Consider the following 22,991-nt stretch of genomic DNA (forward strand, 5'->3'; position numbering starts at 1 on the left):
TTTAGGTGTTTTACTCACCACTCCTGCAGCTCAGGTGAGGGGATGAGGCCTGCGGTGCCATTCTTGGTGTTCTCCAGCTTTCCCTGCCACCAGTTGTGGTCGTCCTTGGAGATGATCTGAATGATGTCACCCACCCGGAAGCGAATGCCTGCCTCCTTACATGGGATGAGGTCGTCTTTCGCCGGGTCATACTCAAACTGAGCACGTACATAAATCTGTAAGGGCAGGACAGCGAGACAAAAGTTCTTAGGTGCTGACACAGCGGGAAACAATAGCGTTGCGATCATAGGAGAATATATGGGAAAGAATATGATGGGCCAAGCTGCCCATATGAAAGGAGACTGGCTGCTCAATCGTTACGGAGTTAGAAATGCGGCGCTGACGTTTGTCATTAAAAGATAAAAAGACAGCAGAGGGAACATCAAGAGCGTAGTGTAAAAGCCAAAGCAGGAAAGGGCACAGACATTCAGATACATGAACAGCAAGACGAAAATGGTCGACCAAAGCACATCTCTGCCTGTGGGAGTATCCGTTTTATCGACGGCTTTTGCGCAGATACATACACATATTTTTTGTTGCCTTTCATGTCCACTGACGAACCAGGTATGAAGACTAAGCCTTGATAGCTAGCATGGGATCTAGACACCACTATGATGAGGAACCGAACTTTGCGATGGGGGGTGGGAGAGGTTGGGATCTACTTCTACGAAGGGTCCACTTAGAGACGTCTTACCTTGATGGACAATTTGTCCTTGATAGCAGGTCTGGAGATCTATGGGGTTGAGAGCATCACACACACACATATATCATGCAGTAGAAAACGTTGGGGGGGCATAAACAAAGGAGGTGTGATGAGGGACCCACAATTGGATGCTATATAACAATGTTTGTACTGCATTTTGTGTGTGTGTGTGTGTGTATGATCTTGTCATGAAACAGACAAAAATGGCCCAAATCAACAAACGAGGAATGCATTTAAGATGAAGTTGTGACAAGACAAGTCAGGGTTCCTAACATTTTCCATCTCAAATTTACTCATTACAAACGTTTAATTTCTTCTCAATGCCATCTGGCAAGGAAATGAGCCTGTCAGTAAGGCCATGTTACACTACAATGGAATATTTTCCAGATCAGGAAACAATCAACATTCGCTCTATTGTTTTGTTTTACAGCTGTGTAGGAATCCTTGCCAATGTTCAAGGGAGGCCAAAGCAGACTTAAGTTGGGACCTGACATTGGAGAGCAATACTCGATGTAAACAAAATAGATGATATGGAAATTGAAGAATGCATGAGAACATACACATCAGTACATACATGCAGCTTGGGACTTGTTGGGTTGAGTGTTAGTTTGTCATATCAGTAGCGCAATGTAAGGCAAAGGGAGGAGAACACAATCTAATTGAAGGAGTGCAGTTGTGAAGTAAAGAATTAGGAAATCTCACCAGACGGCCTTTGGGCTGGATCGTCGACGGCAGATCCTAGTTGGGGTGACACGTTTTTGTGTAAATATTTGTCTTACAGGGACAAAAACAGCTAAAGATGCTTTTACTTTGATACTTGGGGGGAGCTGACACTCATCGTGGTCCAGATTGATAGACTGGTATTAATTATTATGCATTAACTAACTTACCCTAATGACTAACATTTATCTGTGTGCTGTCATTGTGTTACAGCTGATTGACTATAACAAATAAAAACAACAATAAAAAACATATCTAATGTGTTCTCTGGATTTTTTTCCCCTTTACTCGCCTGCTGCTATTTCTGCTGTGTGTAAAGAGCCAGTAAGGAAGAACAGAAACATACCAGGATGGAGCTAGTGACACTAGCGTGACCATTTGCAGGTGACTGCTGGGACAAATCTGGTGACTCTTTCTGCAGCAGAAAATACAAAATCAATAGTTTTCCTCATTTGAATATGCAGAAAAGTATAAAATTGTGTGCCTTTGAATCCCTACCTCACAGGACATGGACTGGGACCTGTAACTGGGAACAATCTTGAAGGTGATGCTACCCCTCATCTCCCTCTGTGTGGACAAATAAAATACATGTTACATATGAGTGTTACATGGAAACAAAACCTAACAATAATAGATCATAAAGACACTGATAGGCCCTGTATTACAGGTTTATTCAATCCAAATTTCTGTTTGCTACCAGAGTGAGACATCTTGCTATGTGTGACATTTCAGACATAGCAAACATGTCTCCCTCTGTTCAAATTGTACTGGAACTACATTAGTCCAACATCTATCTTTCTTTCATTCTATAATACATGCCAAACTGAAATACTTGTTAAGAGAGAAAGGAACTCTAACGACCAGAAAAGCTGCCTGCACAGTCCAAATGATGGAACGTCTGATGTGTGTGACTTACCAGCATCTTTTGGAGCTGTTCTACCGTCTGATTGGCAACGCTGATACCATTAATCTCTCGGATCTCATCTCCTACATGCAGAGTCCCTGAAGCGGAGAAATAATGAATTAATGAAGGCTACAAATGAGGCTCTTGGGTGTTGAAACATCAGTGCTAAGAAAAGCAGAGGCCAGGATAAGACCCGGGGGTTAGTGAGAAGGCTCCAAGGGGAGCCCAACTACTGTAAGGAAGAGTTACATTTCATTGTTATTTCAATTACCAGAAGTTAGTCCAATAACAGAGTGGAACATAGAAATCATTGTAAATTAGTTATAATGTCATCAGACTGACAAAATGAAATGCTGACTTTGCCTACTAAATATGCAAGCATGGTGTAAGGTTGCAGATTTTATATGGATGGATACCTTGTCGATGAATCATTCCACCATGCATGATTCGGGCCACGATACAGTGGTTGAGTTCGTTCATTTTCAGAGTAATGCCCTAAAAGATACAGACAGACAGATGTTCAGAGGCAGAACAGATAACAGATTAGTAACAGTGGTGAGTGACAGTCCCTATACTGCATACAGTAGCTACAGGATAGTCCCAGTACAGAACATAAGCATGCTAAGCTGTGATCATATGCATTTCAACTGCACCCTGATGCATTACTATGTTATAGCTGTGGGAGCAGGGCAATCCATCATAAACCAGTTGGCTCAACCTATTGCAGGGATCAGCAACATTTACTATCAAAAGAAAAAAAAAGGGTTGACTAGAAAGAAGTTGTGAACAGCTAGCTATATTCACCTCTTGTACTTTAAGATTTTTAAGATTTAAGATTCTGTGTCACCTATTCATATATATATATATATATATTCTGAGATATGCAGTGGTTTCACATGTTTCTGTAACATAGCAGCCTTCACAACAAATCACTAGAACACTTTTACTGTGAAGTGGTTGAGGGAACTAACTTATGTACTTATTGTACATCTAGATTTTATTTCAACTTCAAATCTGGTCAAAGAACATGTATCCATCCTGGTTAGATGAAAAGACAAAGTGAGCATGTAAATTCATCCATATTTCAAATGTAGTGTAAGAATCTGCAATATGTGCATCTCTCCATTTGTCTACCCACCATGGGCTCATCAGTGTTCTTCTGAAACTGAACCAGGCGAACCCTGGTGACGTTCTCCAGGTCCATGTCTCCGTTGGTGCTGTCAGGGGAGTCTCCGTTCAGGTAAGGTGAAGTGGGTGGAGGGGTCACCCTCAGTGCCTCGTCGCTGTAGACCTCGTGGGCCACCACATCATGGGTCTGCAGCAGAGCCTGGAGTGTGCACAGACATGGCATCAATGTTAAGACTCATGGATCATGGCTCAGTATCTTAGCTATCCCTGTTTTTTGTATTGGCGAACCCAGTGGGAATGAAGCCCATTACCACTTCAAGTGCGCTGTACACACTGGATGTTTGGCAGCCATAAGTTATGTAAACAATTGGTGTGGGTGGCTGTAATATTGAGAGTCAGACTTCTGTGTGAACAACTAATAAACAGAACTACCACAACCCAGTCAAGAGGAAGGTACATGTGGTTGTACACACAGTATGAATGTGTGTGTGTGTGTGTGTGTGTGTGTGAGAGAGGATAGCTCCAATGTTAGAGTGGCTTACAGTAATCCTCTTTGGGCACTAATCATGTTACTGACACAATGTTTGTGTTGGTTTTTACAAAACACATCTACTAGCTGCATTTGCCAAATGATCACATCTGCTCATCAGAGCAACATCATGTTCACTGATGATACATGACACTCACGGAGAGCTGGAACAGCTGGCACTAGAGGCTTTTGACTTATGCTGAACATTAGTGTGGCTGAAGGAAAAAAAGATGTTTACAAAGGCATCAGCAGTGTTTGACACTGAATACCAACAAAACCACAACATAATTAACAGGGCTCATGAATAAAGCCACAGACTGCACAGGAAAAAAGTTTGAAGTGTAAGAATCTGTAAGTGAGACATGTTTCTTCCCATTAGCTACCATGCAAAAGCCCTTCACAGCCATTTAGGATGAAAAACCCAGCCGCTCAGGTCAGAGAGCAAGACAGGCTAATTGGATTGAACCAAACCTAAAGCGTGACAGCTCGAGTAAGTGTCACAGCCTGAATCAGCACAGGGAAAACACCTCGGCTTCTAACTGAGCTGAATACATGTCAGTATATCATCCTACATTTAGCTGCTGTGCAGTTTTATAATTGACAATAAATCTAAAGAATACATCTACAAAGCAACTTACAAAAGAGTCAAAGTCATTCACTCGCTGAAGTAATTCAATCTCTGTCAACAATATCCTAAATCATTCCTCTCAGGTCTGTTTCAGTCACTAGACTTATCTGACATACATGGTGGTGTTGATGGTCACTGCAAAAGTTTCTGTATATCCACACTGAAGCCAGACTGAAGCCCCTCCGCACGTTTTCTCTTCCTGCCGCTCTAATGCTTCTGTCTCCGTTCTGCTTCCCCTGCGTGTGTCTGTCTCTGCCCGAGGGCTCGCCAAAGCTCAGGTGCTAAGCAGCTTTGTGGCCGAGGGAGTTTATATGGATTGTCAAAAGAGCCCTACTTCTGACACATTAGGCTGTAATCTCACACACCAATAAGCATGCTCTACGTGCACAGACCAAAAATCTGTGTGTGTGATACAGTGTCCCACCATGAAATGTGGCTGTGTGAGGATCCTCCTCAGCTCCTTGGCCTCCATGTTCTCTGGGTAACACGAGATAGTTTCCAGTACCTGGTTGAAGAAAAACAAAGACAAGAAGAGTATGTATATGTTATTAATCATCAGATTACTAGTTTATAGAAGCATAAAGGAGACCTCAGTTTGTGAACCGTGTTCTCATCTTTTACTGAGTGAACATGAGCAGCAAGTTCCTCACCTCTTTGGCTCTCTGCACTCCATCACTTGGAGGGTTTCTGATATTAGGGGACGACCTGGTGTTTATTTTGTCATAAAGCTGAAAGGTAAGGATAATTAACATACAATTAGGCCCCAATGACAATGCAACAGCACAATCTGACCTCAATCAAAGACAATAATGTACAATCTACATATTATTATCGTACAAATACTGTTTGTAGCTGACTCTTGACTTGTCATGACACCTACTGGGCACTTTTGGTATTACACATGAAGAGGTTCTGGTATTGTGGTTGACTCACATCTAACAGGGTGTGGAGGTGCTGATCCTGGAAGACACTGTGCAGGAAGTCCATGTCTTTCTCACTGCAGTCCGTCAATGCATGAATCTCCTCTAGACTGTCCAAAACCTGTGATACTGCCCCTGTGCACACACACGTATAGAAGTTATACACACAAATACAAACTGAATCCCAATCACACAGACACACTCACAAGTACACCAAGCAGTCCCTGCAAACATTCAGCACAACACAAAATGCAAACACTGAACAAGACAGACAGACAGACTTAAACACAAACACCCTACATGTTACACATCCACAAACAGGCAAATAACGACAAATGCCAAAAATAACACAGAACGAAGACAAACAACAGAAGTCAACAGAAAACACAGAAAACACACACAAACACTCAGAACTATTTTAACCCCAAGTACCTGCTGCATCGCCCACACATGCAGCAAAACCAGAGAAACAGCGGTACATGGCATCAATACAACATCAGAAAGAAGTTACTTCAGAAAGTCACAGTGTGGATGATGGGTTAGGAGCAGTACACCCGAAAAAATCAAATATTAAAAAAATCTAAAATACTAAAATATGCAGAGGAAAAAGAAATAGACATAAATATGATATATTATTTCTTAAAAAGTGTTCAGACAAAGGTTTAGCCTTCCATTAAACATGTACCATACATAACATTAAAGTGTAGCTTCCATAGAAGTGAAGTGGTATGTTTAGAGGATGGACAGTGCAGTGTGGTTACCAATACGGTTTCCTCTCCTTAGGAGGAGGTTTACTTTCATAGTCATCTAGAGAGAAGCTTTGACTGTCTGATACATTTGAACCCACAAGCTGATCCTTAAATGACCACAGATTTATTAGCGGTAGATGAGATGATATTACTGTGATCTGAGTTTCCCAGGGCCTCTGCAGCCAAACCAGGGAACCACCCCTACCGTTTACAAATGATTTAATAAACTTTAGTAATAAAGTTTTAACATGGTCCTTAATAGGACGACAAGCACTGGAAAGAAGCCCTGGAATAACAGATGAAAGATGGATATGGAGAAAATAAACCCAATCCTCTGGGATAATGGGCTTTTCAGTCATTACTGTGAGGCATGAAAGAGATACAGCAGAGGAGACAACATGCTATTTAAGTTGTTTTAAACTTTAGAAGAAAAAAACCTTCTGATAGGTCTGTTTACATACATCATACTACTCCACTTAGGGGATCACATTTTAAACAGTTTCCTTACTTGAGTTTCAGCACATTCAGATCATTGATTGGTTAAATCACTAAAAGCTTATAAAATATAATTAAATAAGATAATAGTGTCACTTAACACGCTTTTGAACTAACACCTGGAATACAATATGCTCTGTGTAAAACCTGATAATGATAGAAAATCCCTTTGTTCGTTAGGACGCTGAAGCATGTAAGCATCTTATCCTCCTCGCCTTTGTTTTTGGTAGGTAACAATCAGAATACTTTCTGTGATTGGAATAATGAAGATGCATGTAAACAGAATATCATCTTAACAGGTCAAGAGGAAGCATTTAGTTAAAAAGCGCACACATATTGTTTTTTCTTAAAGAGAGACAGGAGAGCAGACAGAGGGAGACAGAGGGAGCCATTTTGAACGATTAGTACCCACATTATCCAATGCTATGAAGAAAAAAAATGCACATGATGATGATGCCATGATGATATCACACATCAAGATTCTATGGGTGGGGAGGGGGATACGTACTTTCAGCAGCTAGCAGTCCTAGAGACAGCACAGCAGAAGGAAAAACAACACCAAAGAAAGAGAGGCTGAAATTAGAGGTTTACAGCAGCTATGGATCCAGAGTTTTACAACTCACAATGAGAGAAAGAGAGAGAGAGAAATAGACAACAAAGAGTCAGGTAGCCAGCAGTGTAAGGAAGCATGAGGGCAGGTAGGGAGTAAAAGGAGGAATAGAGGAAAGAGCAGCAACAGAGAGAAAAATCAGCAGAAGCAGCCAAGTCTGAATAATCTGCCAAGTTGCTGCAAGCATCTACTCTAGGACACAACTCTATGACGGGCAACACGTCTGGTTTATTTTTGCCATGGTAGACCTCGAGTCACCGGGAAGCATGACTGCAACAGACTGCCAGCCTCAGCAGAAAGGACACACAAGTGGTGGTGTAAGTGTATCTGGCTGCAGCGGCTACATGTACACCCGAGCAGAAAACGTGAGGAGCTTAGCTCATTTTACTGATTCATTAGGCGATGATGTAACAGCGCTGCTCATTTTCTGCTGTTTATAACGGCAACACAAATGGTTTCAATATGCTGATAACTTGTGGAAGATAGTTTTTCTTTCAAAGGAACTGAAAGTCGGTTAATGAGACAGGGAAGTGAAGCTGTTGGGCAACATCTGTCTTCATCCACAGAGGAAGTTCTACACAGACAGCTGGAGATCACATTAGAGCACTAGAATAGAAACCACAAGAATGGAAACTGGGCAAGAAAGTGAAAGTGATCTTTGGTGTATGTGTGCATATTAGAAGGGTTCATCTTTGACCTTACGTAACATCAGTGAACATTCACACAAAGGGAGAGCTAAATCTTTAAATGGATATCACTTCATACCTTAACTACAACATAACTTTTCAATAACACCATTTGAATTTGAATGACATTTTATTGTCCTTTAGGTTATATTCAAGCTTACACTGGCTAACTTAAGATGCAACTATGTCGGCTTTATCATATATATATATATATAAATACATTTTCAAAGTGTGGTTGGCTTTTCAACATAGGTAGCTTATCTGAGCACAGCAAAGGCCGATGTTTGCTCAACTGTGATGGAGCACAGAGCAAAAAGGCTCAGGACTTCGGGAGGGCCAATTCAGTGTGTTTTAACTTCTTCAGGTTGCTTATCCTACCTGCAAAAACTAGCATCTAGAGCTCTCTGTTATAAAAAGATTTGGAAATAACCAAACCTACCTACACCAGGATAGTGCTCTGTTGTGTGAGTTACCTGAGGAGGTGGGGTCATCTGAGAAGTCATGTAGCTCCTCTGGGGGGTCGCCATAGTAGGAATTAAACTTGTGGCTGGAAACAGCAGCAAGCACTGCCCCCTGGGATACAGAGTATAGATAACATAGCTTTTACATAAAGCCTCTACAATGCCCCATGTTGTGGGGCGTGTGTGCATGCTTTGTATACAAGGACAAAATATTTGACAAGAAATGAATCTGGGTCATCAGCAGCAGCTGCAGACTGTGGGAGTGGTGGCATTTCCTCTCATCTCAAGAGTTAATCACAATCAAATTAAATGCTTCTGTCAATGTTGTGCTGACCTTCAGCTTCCTCCTGGCGTTGAACTTCCTCAGCTGCTCCACTGTTTCAGGCAGGTGGATCTTGTAGGCATACCTGTCCCTCTCCTACTCATAGCAAAAACACACATGACATAGCCGTATAAGTTCATGATGAAACCATAAAAACCAGTGTGAGGACATGAGTACACGTACACACACACACACACACACATGCACGTACACAAACAAACATCAGAGGAGTCACAGGATGTGAAAGCAGATGTGGTTTTGCGCAGAAGGAAGTGTTCTTGAGTCAGAAACAGTAGGGCCAGTGTTGAAAAGGGCCTTTAGTTCACCAAAGCTCATTTCGTAAAACACAGCCACCAAATGTGTCTCTTTTTCACCTGATCACAACAGTACACAACATGTACACTGAGAGCTCCTAATTTGTAGTGAATTCATTACTAGCGGATCTATTTGTGTGTGAGATCTTGCCTTCAGCCAAGGGTGGTTGAGGGCCTCGTAGACAGTGATTCTCTCAGCAGGGTCCAGCATCAGCATGCGTCTCACCAGATCCTTGGCGCTCTCTGAGATATGGGCCCACTGGCGCGGGTTCATCTGGGGACACACACACACACACACACACACACACACACACACACACACACACACACACACACACACACAAAACACACACACACACACACACACACACACACACACACACACACACACACACACACACACACACACACACACACACACACACTTTCAGAGGCATGGAGAATATCGGCAACCAAGATCATTTTTATTATAAATGTTTAGAATATCACTGTTGCACTGTTGGCAGAACTCATTATTTACAGGCTTTAGTTTTTTCAAAATAAAATCTGTAAATTTAGCAGCAGCTGTTTAGCAGCAGCTTGATGGCCGACACTGGGGTGTCGTCCATCAAGCTGCCTGCCGTGACTGCATCTGCCACAGATTAGTGCACCACGCAGGAAATTCATACCCTCAGTTCAAAGCACAACATTCTACAGACCTTTATCACACTTATATTATCTTCTGCCGACACTGTCAGTTTATTTATCTCCTCTCACTGGTGTTAGTAAAGGTGAGAAGTATGTAACAATTATCCTTTTTATTGCACTTAACTATCATCAGATGAGGAGTGAGAGGGTAAAAATCGCTCAGAACAGGCGTTCATTCATTAATTGTGAACTGTTCTCTGTAAATAATTTAATTAAAAAAAAAAAGAGTACAGTCTACTCTATTGAAAAGTGTCCTCAGAGAACTTCAGTTATGAATTGGTGCTATACAAATAAAATTGAATTGAATTAATTAGGGCTGTATCAAATCACATCTGGTTGGAAAGAGGGAAACGAGATACATAATACATCTGACCAGTGTCATTCAGCCTCAGTCAGATGTTACCCTTACAAAAATAAATCTTAAATTTGAATGAATGAAAAAAAAAAAAATATGAACACTTAATACCACACTCTTCTGCAGTGATGTAGCACCCACACTGTTCAGTTCTCAGTAACCCTGGAGCTTAACCTTGACGCACATTGCAGCACAGTGACAAAGAGGAGCTTACTATTGTGCTTGGCTGCACCTAAAGGGAGCAGCTCTGGTGCAGTGATGAACATATTCAGTTTGTACACTGACAGACAACGATGGTCTTTGGTAACTCAGCTCCTACCTTGTATTTCCCCTTAATGATAGCCTCAAACAAACGCTCCTTGGTGCCGTAGAAAGGAAGGCAGCCAGACAGGAGGATGAAGAGGATCACTCCACATCCCCACACATCCACTGGTTTGCCGTATGGCTCCCTCTTGACTACCTCCGGGGCCATAAAGTGGGGAGTACCGACTCGACCTGAACAGACACAGACAATTTTAAGAGTGATTAGCTGCTGGGAGTTTCAAGTGTTAATGAGAAATTGTAGCAAGGTGGAAATCTGAAGAGATAACTTGTGTTACAAGGATATGCATGACTATAACATATCGTTTTGAATTAATTCATTCATTGTTTAGTCTATAAGTTACAGTTAAAGAGAAAAGTATCAAATTCTTATATCTGAAAAACTGAAACCAACAACTGTTTGGCATTTTTGCTTGATAAAAAGGACCTAAATCATCAAATTACATTTTTATAACATCAATCTCAGAATGAACTTAATCATTCACTGTAGAAAATCCATCTAAACCAGCTTGTCCTACTTAAGGCTGCAAAGGCCTGGAGCATATCCCACTATCCATTGGAAGAAAGGCAGGGTACACCCTGCACACCCCAGGGCTAATACACAACCACATCCATGTCTAATTCACAATTACATACACATTTTCTAATTGGCCTAATCTGCATGTCTCTGGAGCTGCTGGAAGAAACCCACACAAATGTATTGTTCATCTTGTTACCACAAGTTTTCTCTGAACATTTCTTTTTAGTCTGATCCACAGCCAATAAAAGCCATTTTGTAATAACATGGACATTTAAATAAGCAAGCTGATCTTTAATTCATTATAATGATTAATAAAATATTACAATTCATTCCAATAATTCTTACCAATAATAATCCTTTAAATAATACTAAAATATTTCAGTATGTGTCTGTCTTTTTTGGGGGATAATTTTTGTCATTTTATTTTGTTAATTTAATGGCCTCCGAGGAACACGAGAGAGCCGCTCCTCAGTGACAGACTCTCGTTACAGCACAGAGAGGCTGCAGGGAAAAACTGCATGTAGAGTGTAGTGACTGTACCAGTGGGAAGATTAAGCAAGATGGTTTGGTGAGTTTTATTTGTTTCCGTCGAGTTAACATGTATAGTGGGAAGGCATGAGTGTTTTCTCAGTCTTTTGAAGGTGTAGAGGAAAAAAGGGTCCCTAGTACAGTACCTCCAGCTACTAAACCAGACTCTCCCAGCTGTATTGCCACTCCAAATCCTCCGAGCTTGACTGGAGCAGAGTTCTCCTTTGAGGCCAACAGCACACAGTGGGGCTACAGAGGAATAAAACAAGATGGGTCAATGAATGAAAAAGACATATATAAGACTAAGACTATATTTCAACAGGTTCAGTGAGAGACCATCCTAGTAGGACTCAAATGATATTCCCTCATTAAACTGTAAGAAGCTCTGCACAAAATCCACAAACGAACGTGTGATGACTTATTCTTTTTACTGACTTTGCAATCTAAAGTAACTGTGCAGAGCATTGCTTTGCTCTTTCTGTGCAGAAGTGCACCATCCCATATGTTCAATTTCTGGTTAGCAAACCTGGTTTCACAAGTACGAAATGACTCGCTCAACAAGAACCACAATTTTATTATGATGCTGACAGACAGGAAATGGTTCCTGCCCAAGGATTCAGTCCGTACACAAGGGATGGTAAGCATCGAGTGAGATGCATGAGATTTTAAGATGAGAAAGACGGGGCTTTCAGAAACCCTGTAGTGCAAGGTGTTAAATGGCATTTTATTGATGAGGAATTACTGTTTCATTACAACATACAGCAGGAGAGAATAGATTTTGTTCTCCAAATTACAAGCCCTTGCATACTATAAGATGGAACCTTACAAAATTGTACTGGATGGAAAGAAAGATAGCAACCTAACAACCTTGAGCAAGAGAAATAACAAAAGTCTAAAGAATTACTGAAAGAGAGAGGAAGGTGAAAGAGAGAAGTGATTATGTCCCTTTCATCCATTTTCTGTTTCAGTATGTATTTGCACTTAGATAAGAATACATCTGCACATTTAACCCTATTTGCGTAGGATTAATATTGCAGAAGGAGGCAGGTTAACAAAATATATGCTGTGCCCAGGGTAAGTAAACGCATTTTATAGTTTTAGCCAAAAACGTTTATCTACAGCATGTGGTTTGCAAAACACAGACATTAACACTGATAATCATGCGAGCGTCCTTCTCCAGCAGCCTTATAAAACAACTTACTTGATATAATCTTTAAAGTTAAACATCAGTTTATTCTAACAGATAGTTGCAAATACTCAAATGTGATGACTCACAAAGAACAAGAACAAGAACTCTTAACTGGTGTTAATAAACGCCCATCTGTCATGTTAGAAAAAAAAACCACAATTTCAGCAATTTGCATTCAAAACCTGAGATGCTGTTTGAAAAACTGTCTCTCGGGACAAATTCTAGGAGGACCAAAGGGTGTGCTGAAAAACAAACTTTTGTGACTGTAATCAATACTTGTGTGTGTGTGGGGGTCATACATGTCGTATGAACACCAGACAAGATTATTGTCCGATCTGTGCAGGAAATATTTAAAACACACCGTAGATAAATAAGAAGTATTAATGCAAATTGAGGTCATTTTATTTTTTAAAAAAGAACAGTGCAGCGCAATACTGAGTAGATCTGCATGACAAACTCAGGAATAGGGTGAGAGTGCGAGCGCCGGTGGTGGGCTCATTTCCTGCCTTCACATTTTTTTTTCCACTTCTCGTAACAGGGGAGCTGAGGGGCGTGGAGGAGGTTGACTGAGGCAGTGACGGGGAGAGGGAGAGAAAAACTAGAGGCAGAGACAAGAAGACCTTCACACAAAACGGTCAAATCTGGGAGCGCAAGGCAGCGGGACAGAGAAAGAGAGGACAAGGACAGAAACGGAAAAAGACTCAAGGCAAGCTGCGCACTGAGAGCTGAGAGGAGCACGGAGTGGGGCAGACACCGTCACAGGGATGTGAGAAAAGAGGAGTCTGCAAGATTTCTGACTCATTCTGATTCAGTGACTGAGAAGAAAGGTAAAGATAGCAAAAGAAGTGACAAGGATCGTGGCTGTATAATATTTTAGATGCAACTCAAGCTTTTAACAAATTACAATTTGATGGAGGAAAAAAAACCTGCAGTGGACTGCTGTGCTCTCACACCTCTCTGCACGTTCCCACACATTTAAACTGCAGCTGTGCTGAAGGAATATTGATGGTGAGTGTTCCACATTAATCCAAACATCTGTGTGTAGCCGTCACTCTGCACTTGTGTTGATGTATGAGCGTGCATGCGCGTGAATCTACGCTCCTCGGCTTTATATACCATGGGACAGGAATTTATGCGTTAAATAGGCATGAAAGTTTCAATTAGTCATGACCCATAAAAATCTATAAAGTACAGAAAACAGAACTGTTGGTTAGAAGGACATTTCTTCTCTTTTGTAAGGTGCTGTACCTTTTTCATGCTGTTGCATAAATTACTATTATTTTCGTTTCACACCAACAATTAAATGTCTGACCTTTAACACTACAACCCACATATTATTCACCTGACTGAGCACTACTTAGAAACTACGTCATTGCAGTTCCACACTAAGGGCACTGCTTTTGTTCCTCCCTTTAACGCTCGCTGCTCAAAATCTGCTTGTTTTGTTTTTATTCAGTGACAAACAACAAATTCACCAATTGTGTTTGATGTTTTTTTTTCCCTTTCTCAGAGCCTAATGATTAACAACCCATGGACACAATGACCACCTTCTCCTCTGCCTCTCCTCTCCCCTTAGCTTTATCTAACTCCTCTCTTCCTATCTCTGCTACATCCCTACCCGCTTCAATGTCATCCTCCTTTTCTGCCACCTCTCCTTTCTCCATCTCCAACTCTTCCTCCCCGAACCAGAACTGTTCGTTTGATGATAAGGCCCTCCGTATGCCGCTGGCAGTCCTATATTCCATATTCTTCATCTTTGGGCTCATAGGCAACCTCTTCGCCCTCTGGGTGTTCCTTTTCCTGCCTTCAAGCCGCAACTCTGTGCGGGTCTTCCTCATCAACTGCGCTGTGGCTGATCTGGTCCTCCTGGCATGTCTGCCCTTCAGGGTTTTCTACCATGTTAATGGAAACAAGTGGGTGCTGGGATCTGTGGCCTGCAAGATGGTGGGGAATCTTTTTTACATGAACATGTACATCAGTATTACACTTCTGGGGTTCATCAGTTTGGACAGATACTTGAAGTTACAAGGAAAAGGCAGAACACGGCGAGGCATGGAGTTGACGCTGTTTGGGCAAAGCTGGCCGTGGAGCTGGGTGGCATGCGGGGCTCTGTGGGGTCTGTCACTGGTGGGACTGGTGCCCATGATCTTCATGGCTGAGGACAAAGACTTCACTGACAAATGCTTCCAGTACAAGCAGCGTAAAAGCAAAGCCAAAGGGAAAGCCTACTTCAACGGCGTACTGGTGATGTTTTTCTGGCTCATCTTCATCATGATAGTGGTCTCCTACGCTAAGATTGCATGCCAATTGCTTAAGGTGTCAAGGGACAAGCCAGACCTTCCCAACGCACAGAGATACGGACGGACCGCCAAGAAGTCCTTCTTTGTCCTGTTCTTGTTCACCATCTGCTTCGGGCCCTACCACGCCTTCCGCCCTGTCTACATCGCCTCCCAGCTCAGCAGTGCATCTTGCGACTACTTGCAACTGGTGGACCGTACCAATGAGGTGATGCTGTTATTCTCTGCCTTCAATAGCTGTTTGGATCCAGTCATGTACTTTCTGTTGTCTGGCTCAGTGCGCAAAATTGCCCTCCAAACACTTGGACACCGATTTGGCAACCGGTTTCCGTTCCTGAACGACGCAACATCCAACAGCTCTTTACCCATCACCCCCTCAGCCACCCCCAGAACAAGTATCTGCATCATCAACTCCACCCTCCGCCGCACAGGACTGAATACGCTTCAACCTACTCAACAAACAGTGATCACAAATAATGCACCGGAGAAATAAATATCTGATATTTCTAACGGGGCCAAACTAGTTGGCCAATTCTCTTTAAAACTGAGCAAAGCATTTTTACTACTTCTGTTAAAAAGAAAGTGTGTGTGTGATTTTAATGCCTGACTGAAAATACCGTGATGTGTGGGGATGAGCTCCAGTGACTAATATGACCGGTACTTTTCTGTATATAGCACGTGTGTTTCCCATCAGAGAGATAAATGTGTATATTAGTAACAATAAATTGACTGTATCTTTGAAATGTCCTTAATTTTGCCCTCTTTTGTTGTAGTAATAATATGATCTTGTAGAGAAGAAAGAAAGACTTAATTTAGACTGAAAACCTACCAATTTGTCCTGATTGTGTTAAAAGTAAAGCAGTAAGTTAATCAATTAGCTGTTAACTACAATATTAATTGGCAACTATATTAATATTTACAACATAATTATTATTAATTAAATCACATTGAGAACCAAATTCTGTTGTTTCAGCTTGTCAAATGTTTTTTGGTTTGTTTAGTCTGAAACTAAATATCTTTGGGTTGTAGACAGACCAAGACCATTTTTTTTACCATTTTCTGGACCAAACAAGTAATGAATTCAGTGAGAAAATGATTGAAAGATTAATCAATAATGAAATAATCGTTAGTTGCAGCCCTAGTTAAAAACCACCAAACCACCCATCTAGAACGAGATGAACAAACCAGAACAAACATCATCAGTAATGTGCAACCATCATTTCACCCAGGTCAACTCACCAGCACACACAGCCATTAGTATTACTCTGAAGACAAGGCTGTGTGATCCCCTTGGGGACTGTGTGTGCGTGGATCAAGGACCTGGTTTGGGACTGTTCCATCTGGTCTGGTGTTGTTTGCCGTCTGTGTTAGATGGCTAATCTTGTTGTAATTACTGGTTGATGCTGATCTGACCAGAAGAACATCTAAAAAGGACTGGCCTAGCATTTGACATTTCATAAAACTCAGCATGACACAGTGGTTTGCAAACCAAAGGGGTTTCCAGGAAGTTAGACTGAGAAACAGCTCACTGTAACTAGAACTTAATGTAAAAAGCGAATGTCAACGGGTGCATTTCCTGTCACAGTCTAATGCTTTTGACCTATCTCCCCACAGACATCTACAGAATATTGATAATCAGCTGAAAACGGGGTTTTCACATTAGCACATTAATGTGAAAAGGTTGAACATCCTCAGTTAATCAGAGTCAGTTAGGTGACACATGTGGTTTCAGTGGTTCAGTTTTGGAAACCTGGGACTGAGCTCACCTTTACATCACGATGAATCACATTGTTGTCGTGGCAGTACCGAAGGGCCTCCAAAATCTGCCTCATATAGTGGCTGGATGGACAGAAAACAGAAACGGACAAGAGGGAGATCATTTAGGGCTTCCACAAATTGTTGTTTATTTCAAGCTTTATCAATATTTAAAACGTTCTTCGCACAGTTTCCACACTGCGTGTCCTACCTGGCCACTGCTTCGCTGTACACAAAGCCAGCATCGGCTCTCTTCACAATTTCAAAACACAGATCCGCCCCATCCATGCTGAGAAAGGTGAAAGAAAGGGAGAAGCTATCAAGATAACGGTTTACACAAGAGCAGATGAACTAGCAACTCTCAAAATGGTGTTTAAAACAGAGTGCATAAATCTGCACCCGTCAGGGAGCAATTTTATGACCTGCTGTCACTGGCACAGACACAGAGGCACTAGATTTTCATTAAAGCACTTTTTAGCCAATATAATCCCTGGGGAAGCTTTCTGGAGGATATAAGATACAGATGTACGACATAAAATCCACACAGAGGAACAAATTAACAGTGCAAGTTGATTAAGAAAATTATATTTACAACAAAGGCCGGGGGGAGAAGCAGAGAGATGTTCCTCCAATGTCTCTAGATTAAATAATGTTATTTTGATCGTTACTGCGCAATTAGGCAGAGCTGCAATCTAACAACGTCTGTAATATTCCATATGATTTTTGTTGCTACTTGCCATAAAAAAGGCATTTTAGCACTTCTCATATTTCTTGCATTTGTGTAATATATATATAACTTAACTCTAACCCTTTATTAGATATTCAGATATATCATTAGTGCTTAATATTTTACCCCGGCAGAGATCTTCAGAACAGTACACCAAAATTACAAAAATGTCTACTAAGCACCTTAGACACAAAACCTTGTCTTCCTCTTTTAAGCCGGTTACCACTAAAATGGGGGGGCTGGTAGAAAGACGTGTGAAAGAAGTGTGAAAGAAGTGTGAAAGAAGTGTGAAAGAAGTGTGACATTACCAGCAACAATCTGCCAAATGCTGATAATTTTAGTCTGTGGCTGTTTAACTTCCACACACTATTTAGAGTACACTATAGTTTTCTTCTTGAAAATATGTATGCATGCGACCAGCCCAGCAGCTGTGGTTGGTGGGACAGATGTTTCCTGGTAACATGATGTATTGTGGCGTGACAGAGTGCAGAGCGTGGACTTACAATTCAAAGACCATGTAGAGCATGCCATCGGAGCTATAGGTCTCCAGCAGCTCCACGATGTGGGGGTGTTTCAGCATGTGGCAGATGCTGGCCTCCCGCTTCAGATCTGGCAGGTGGAAATTAGACAAGAGGTACAGTGAGATATTGTTCACATCCAACAATTAGCATTCCAGTGTAATTATAGTTCAGCTACAGCTTGTGAGGGAAGATCAATTTTATCAGATTTTTTAATAACAATTCAGTTTATTTCCCATCTTTTTCCCTAATCCTCAATGACAGTAAACTGAATATCTTTGGGCTGCAGGCAAAACAACACATTTGAGGAAGCAGTGATCTACATTTTCCCCATTTTCTGGATTAAACAACTAATCAATAAATGGAGAAAATGATTGACAGAGCAATCAATGAAAATAATCACTGTTTGCAGCCCTATTTCCTCCAAATAAAGTATGCAGAGCTAAAAACAGATGTGTAATGCTCAACCAGAGTCACACCAACCAAACCCATAACAAGTACAGTATACAGCTTTTTTTTTTTTTTTTTGGGGGGGGGAACTTTAGCTTCTGCCTTGTTTGGGGAAGTTATATTTATCTTTATGTTCATTATCATGTTTATTGGAAGTACCATGATAAGAAAGCACCAAAAAAAATTAGATGACCTTTAAGTGAGAGATTTCCCCGGTGTTCATTTGAGAAAGACAGACTGAGATGCTCTTTTGTGGTCGGATGGTGTTTTGTTAAGTCGTTTGACGTCCCTTGGTGACGAGAGGAGATGAAAAGCGAGGAGGACGTGCCCAGCACCCTCCTCTTGTCACACCTCAACTTCACCACCAGAGGGAGTTACAGAGCATCTGATTTACAGACACAGGGATTCCTCTTACACATACTCAGCAAACGAGGTGAATTTTCCCGTTTCACATGTGAATACCGGTTTAATTGCACATTTAAATGCACATCTGGCTTGCGCTCATCAACATCACACGCTCTCGTTATCACCACATCCAGATCCACACCGCAAATACAAGTACAATATGACTCTGTGGCATTACTCGTCTTTTGACTGCCTCATTAAAGAACACAACACTGATGAGAAAAGACTGCTAAGACGAGTGGACCGTCCTCTCTCTTTAAAGAAAAGGAAATGCCACTCGTCTCCCCAGTTGTTGGTCATTCTATTCAATATTGTGCAAGACAGAGACGCAGCCTGCTGAGGAAGGCTGACATAATGTGCTGTTGTTGAGCTCCTCACTCCATAAAAACCTCATTTACACACTCCACTCCCCATCTGCAAGTCTACTGATCTTCGTGTGTGTGTCTGTGTGCGTGTGTGTGTGTGTGCTCATTGTGTCGTGACAGACCAGTATCATTATGCAACAGAGAAATAACGCTGTGTCCCCACTACAGAGCCCCCATTCTACTGTTCCTTTGCTTTCATTATTTCTCTCCTCTGCTCTTTAGGCCCGTCTCATCGAGTATCTATTCTTTAACCCAACAATGCTGCCCAGTGTCCGCACGGTAACGAGGAAACCACTCAAACAGAGGGAGGGAGTAGAGAGGCCTGGAACAGTGTGAATGAAGCCAATGCCATCCGCTGGGCCTATTCCAAATCAATTCCCGTATGCAAGGTCCAGGCTAGACTAGGCTTTGTGAGGCAATGTTAAAGTCCCCGTCCACTTATAATTATGTGTTTCTAGAGTTCGACAGTAGAAGGATGTTTTCACATTCGTCTGCTGAAAATAGAAAGCCTACGAGCATGATTTGTGACATCACATAGTTTGGATGTCAAGCTTGGTCCAATTTGCAACTTATACAGTTACAAGTGTTATGTAGAAACTTGAAGCCCCCAGTGCACATACACAGAGTACAGTAGGATCATCTTTTAGAAAACTAAACTAAATTTGCATATTGATAGATTCTGGAATCATTAATGAGGTGGAAGGAATAGAAATTACCTTAAAATTACACATTTTTTAGTGGAAAGAAAGATATCAGACACACATTATTGTTCCATGCAAACTATTTGAATATATGTCTTAATACTTGTCTGGAGGAAATCTTTGAATAATTTCACTCAGGTTTGTCATAGGTGGGTTTTGAAGAAAAAGATGGCTGTGGGAAAACCAGCTGGTGTTAGTTTGTCTGCGGTACTGATGAATTACATTTCCAATATGTTCATTACCTAAAACTTAGAATTCTCTTCTAACTAATAAAACTGCAAATTGAACTACTGTAGTTTTCTCAGAAATCCAATACCCATAAAGCTTTAATGTTGATTGAGAGTGCTCACTAGTTCACTCTCTATATTCATCTTTATTAAATTCTACATATCCAGACACTCACTCACTCCGCTTTTGTGCAACACTCCCAAACTCTTAATTACACCATTAATCATTTGTTCGGCCAGCTCCCTCACACTGATATATTCATACACAACTATGAATGTTTGTTACTCAGCTTGTAGCAGGTCAGCCTCTTTTTCCTTTTCACTCACATTTATGCTGACGCAGATTCTTTCTTAATAAGCTAGGGTATGTGGTCTGAGGAAACCACTCTCAAAATCTGGCTGCGCTCCAGTTCTCCACCAGGACACTTTCAGTGGCCCCTTGCTTATTTCCTCTAGTGCAATTTTTTAAAATGTCAGAAATGTGGGTGTCAAAAGTTCACTTAATATTTAGGATAGGCAATTCTGTTTTTACAATATCCCATATACTGGCTATGGGAAATTTGATATAATTATTATCTGGTTTTCACACATCATGGACTTAATAATTAGTTGCAGCTCTAAGTAGTTGTTATGAAGGGCAAATAATGTCACAAAGTTTACAACTGTGATGAGTATCTCTCATCAGGTCTATTTTCATAGCTCAACCACAGGCAGAAAAAATACCTAATTATTTCTCTACACAGAGATGCAGCAGATAGAAGAGGTTATATATGTGGCTTATTTCTTCTGAATCAGCTGCAACTAGTTAGAACTTTTGAAACCGTTATTAAATCCTTATTGTCATTAACTGCTGACTTTTTGTTTTACTAATTAATTATTGTCTATAAAATAGAATAAGTCATGACAGTGCTCATTACAAATCACCCCTAAAACCTTTACAGGTGGAGTTAATGATTCTAGGTAATGTGATTCTAAACCAATACACTTTTTCTCAATTCAGTGAATATCTCCTCACGGTCCGCTAACTTCCTGATAATTACGCTGTGTGTCTGTGTGCGCGCAACTGTAGCAACAGTTCAATAACCCACAACTAGCTAACGTTACATTACTCCCTGTGTCGTTGCTCACACTATATCATGGTATTTGAAATCTCCAGAATCGCTTAGCCCACCTTCTTATTCTCAACACATATTCTGTACAAGTGCAACTAACCAGAGGGTGAAGGTAGGTCATGGTTCTAAATGTCCAAGGTAAGACAAATTCTTTAGGTTTATCCAGCCTTTCAGGAGAACTACTTTAGTCTGGGGATAATAATATACTAGCATCCAAAATTATGTGGGACAGTCTTTATTTTGGGAAACACTGGTGTAAATCTCTATTCTACTGTTTCTCCTCCCTTGGGTCATTTCCTTGTCTTGCTGTTATTGGCTACCAGGCTAATCTCTGACTGGGCCATCACAGATGGCACATGGTGAACGCCAACATTAGTACCAACACACACACACACACACACAGGCCTCAGCATGACAAAGCACAAAACCACATGGTGAGACATGTCATGCTTCAATATTTCACGCATACCCACCACAACATAACCAACAGACACACAGACACACACAAAGGTCTATACACACCGACACACAAACAAATGCAGTTCCAACACATTACTCATCTGGTTGCAGCATGTGTGACATTATGCCTCACTTATATGTGTGTGAGACTGCCATTATACACTCTGTGTGTGCCTCGCTGTTTGATATCAGAAACAAACAGTATTTGCAGATTATTCCCAACATTTGTTTTAACCCACAAGGAGAACACAAGGTGGGTGTGCAGAAGAGCACAGGAAACGAACCACAAGTTAGTTAAACTTCTCAAAGATGTAAGTAAGTCTGTTTTAATTCTCTGTGATTGACAACATCCTTGACAACTATCCTCTCTTGTCCTGATTCTGTTAACTCCATCCATCTGGTGCTTCAAGTGTACAACAACAAACGCTAAGACTTAATTGCCGCCCCAGTTCAAACCAGGTCTGCTGTATTTCTCACCTTCTGTGCTGAGGCCGGGGCTGGAGGTGAAGCTGGCCACATCGACGATCTTCACAGCAAACTGCTGGCCCGTATCCCTGTTGATGCATCGCCTCACCACGCTGAAAGGACCCCTGCAACACACACACACACACACACAAGCTGAGTTAGTCACAGACACCTACAGAAAGATACAAACGCAAATCTGAAACATGATTTCTCAGATTCAAACACAGGATGGCTATCTTTGACCAGCAGGTTCTTCGTAAGGCCAGGTCCATACTGGACTGTACCAACCACCCCCTTCACCTTCAGTTTGAAATTCTTCCCTCAGGCTGTAGATTTAGAGTACCAAGGTTTTAGTGCAATGAGAGTATAAACTCCATATTCCAATATCCCTGCTTAATTTGTACATGTCATTTTATAAAATCCTATTTTAGCACCTTGCACATGAAATTATCCATCTCTTTAGCATTGTTGTTCCTATTATGGTTAGACTGTATATTATAGATGAGGGTATTTTTTGTTTTTGTCTGTACTGTAATAAAGATAACTGAACTGAACTGAATAGTTCTAAATTCAGCTAGCACTTACCAGAAACACATGTACACATAATCACATCTACACAACACACACACCAACCTAGTGCAATGGGCAGACATAGTGCCATTTTTGTGAGTACTCTGGATTTACAGTGCGTGGCTAGCTACG

General features: G+C 41.3%; 2 protein-coding genes across 15 annotated transcripts in view; one reads left to right on the plus strand and one right to left on the minus strand.

Annotated features, from left to right (window-relative positions):
* The window catches only part of LOC127378851 (peripheral plasma membrane protein CASK), a 44,869-nt gene that overhangs the window by 11,343 nt on the left and 10,535 nt on the right, over window positions 1-22,991 (minus strand). For 4 of the 14 annotated variants that reach the window (XM_051428144.1, XM_051428142.1, XM_051428150.1 and 1 more), the window contains exons 2-22: window positions 22,302-22,414; window positions 18,091-18,196; window positions 17,072-17,149; window positions 16,872-16,944; window positions 11,766-11,868; window positions 10,570-10,745; window positions 9,360-9,482; window positions 8,907-8,990; window positions 8,585-8,684; window positions 7,324-7,341; window positions 5,585-5,709; window positions 5,302-5,379; window positions 5,076-5,156; window positions 3,505-3,693; window positions 2,783-2,861; window positions 2,379-2,464; window positions 1,961-2,029; window positions 1,809-1,877; window positions 1,445-1,480; window positions 734-772; window positions 19-215 (exon numbers count right to left, since the gene is read on the minus strand). In XM_051428144.1, coding sequence (XP_051284104.1) covers window positions 19-215; window positions 734-772; window positions 1,445-1,480; window positions 1,809-1,877; window positions 1,961-2,029; window positions 2,379-2,464; window positions 2,783-2,861; window positions 3,505-3,693; window positions 5,076-5,156; window positions 5,302-5,379; window positions 5,585-5,709; window positions 7,324-7,341; window positions 8,585-8,684; window positions 8,907-8,990; window positions 9,360-9,482; window positions 10,570-10,745; window positions 11,766-11,868; window positions 16,872-16,944; window positions 17,072-17,149; window positions 18,091-18,196; window positions 22,302-22,414 — 2,022 coding nt within the window. The remainder of the gene's footprint in view (window positions 1-18; window positions 216-733; window positions 773-1,444; window positions 1,481-1,808; window positions 1,878-1,960; window positions 2,030-2,378; window positions 2,465-2,782; window positions 2,862-3,504; window positions 3,694-5,075; window positions 5,157-5,301; window positions 5,380-5,584; window positions 5,710-7,323; window positions 7,342-8,584; window positions 8,685-8,906; window positions 8,991-9,359; window positions 9,483-10,569; window positions 10,746-11,765; window positions 11,869-16,871; window positions 16,945-17,071; window positions 17,150-18,090; window positions 18,197-22,301; window positions 22,415-22,991) is intronic. The other 10 variants (XM_051428151.1, XM_051428154.1, XM_051428152.1 and 7 more) reach the window with 6 other exon arrangements.
* On the plus strand, window positions 13,374-15,848 carry LOC127378852 (probable G-protein coupled receptor 34). The gene is made up of 2 exons (XM_051428158.1): window positions 13,374-13,816; window positions 14,319-15,848. The coding sequence occupies exon 2, from the start codon at window positions 14,339-14,341 to the stop codon at window positions 15,596-15,598; it is 1,260 nt and encodes a 419-aa protein (XP_051284118.1). The 5' UTR covers window positions 13,374-13,816; window positions 14,319-14,338; the 3' UTR covers window positions 15,599-15,848.

The sequence above is a fragment of the Dicentrarchus labrax genome, unplaced genomic scaffold (genome assembly GCF_905237075.1).
Source record: "Dicentrarchus labrax unplaced genomic scaffold, dlabrax2021, whole genome shotgun sequence".
Lineage (NCBI taxonomy): Eukaryota > Metazoa > Chordata > Actinopteri > Moronidae > Dicentrarchus > Dicentrarchus labrax.

Coding starts and splice junctions, on each gene's coding strand:
- LOC127378852 (XM_051428158.1), top strand. CDS start 14,339: ATGGACACAATGACCACCTTCTCCTCTGCCTCTCCTCTCCCCTTAGCT.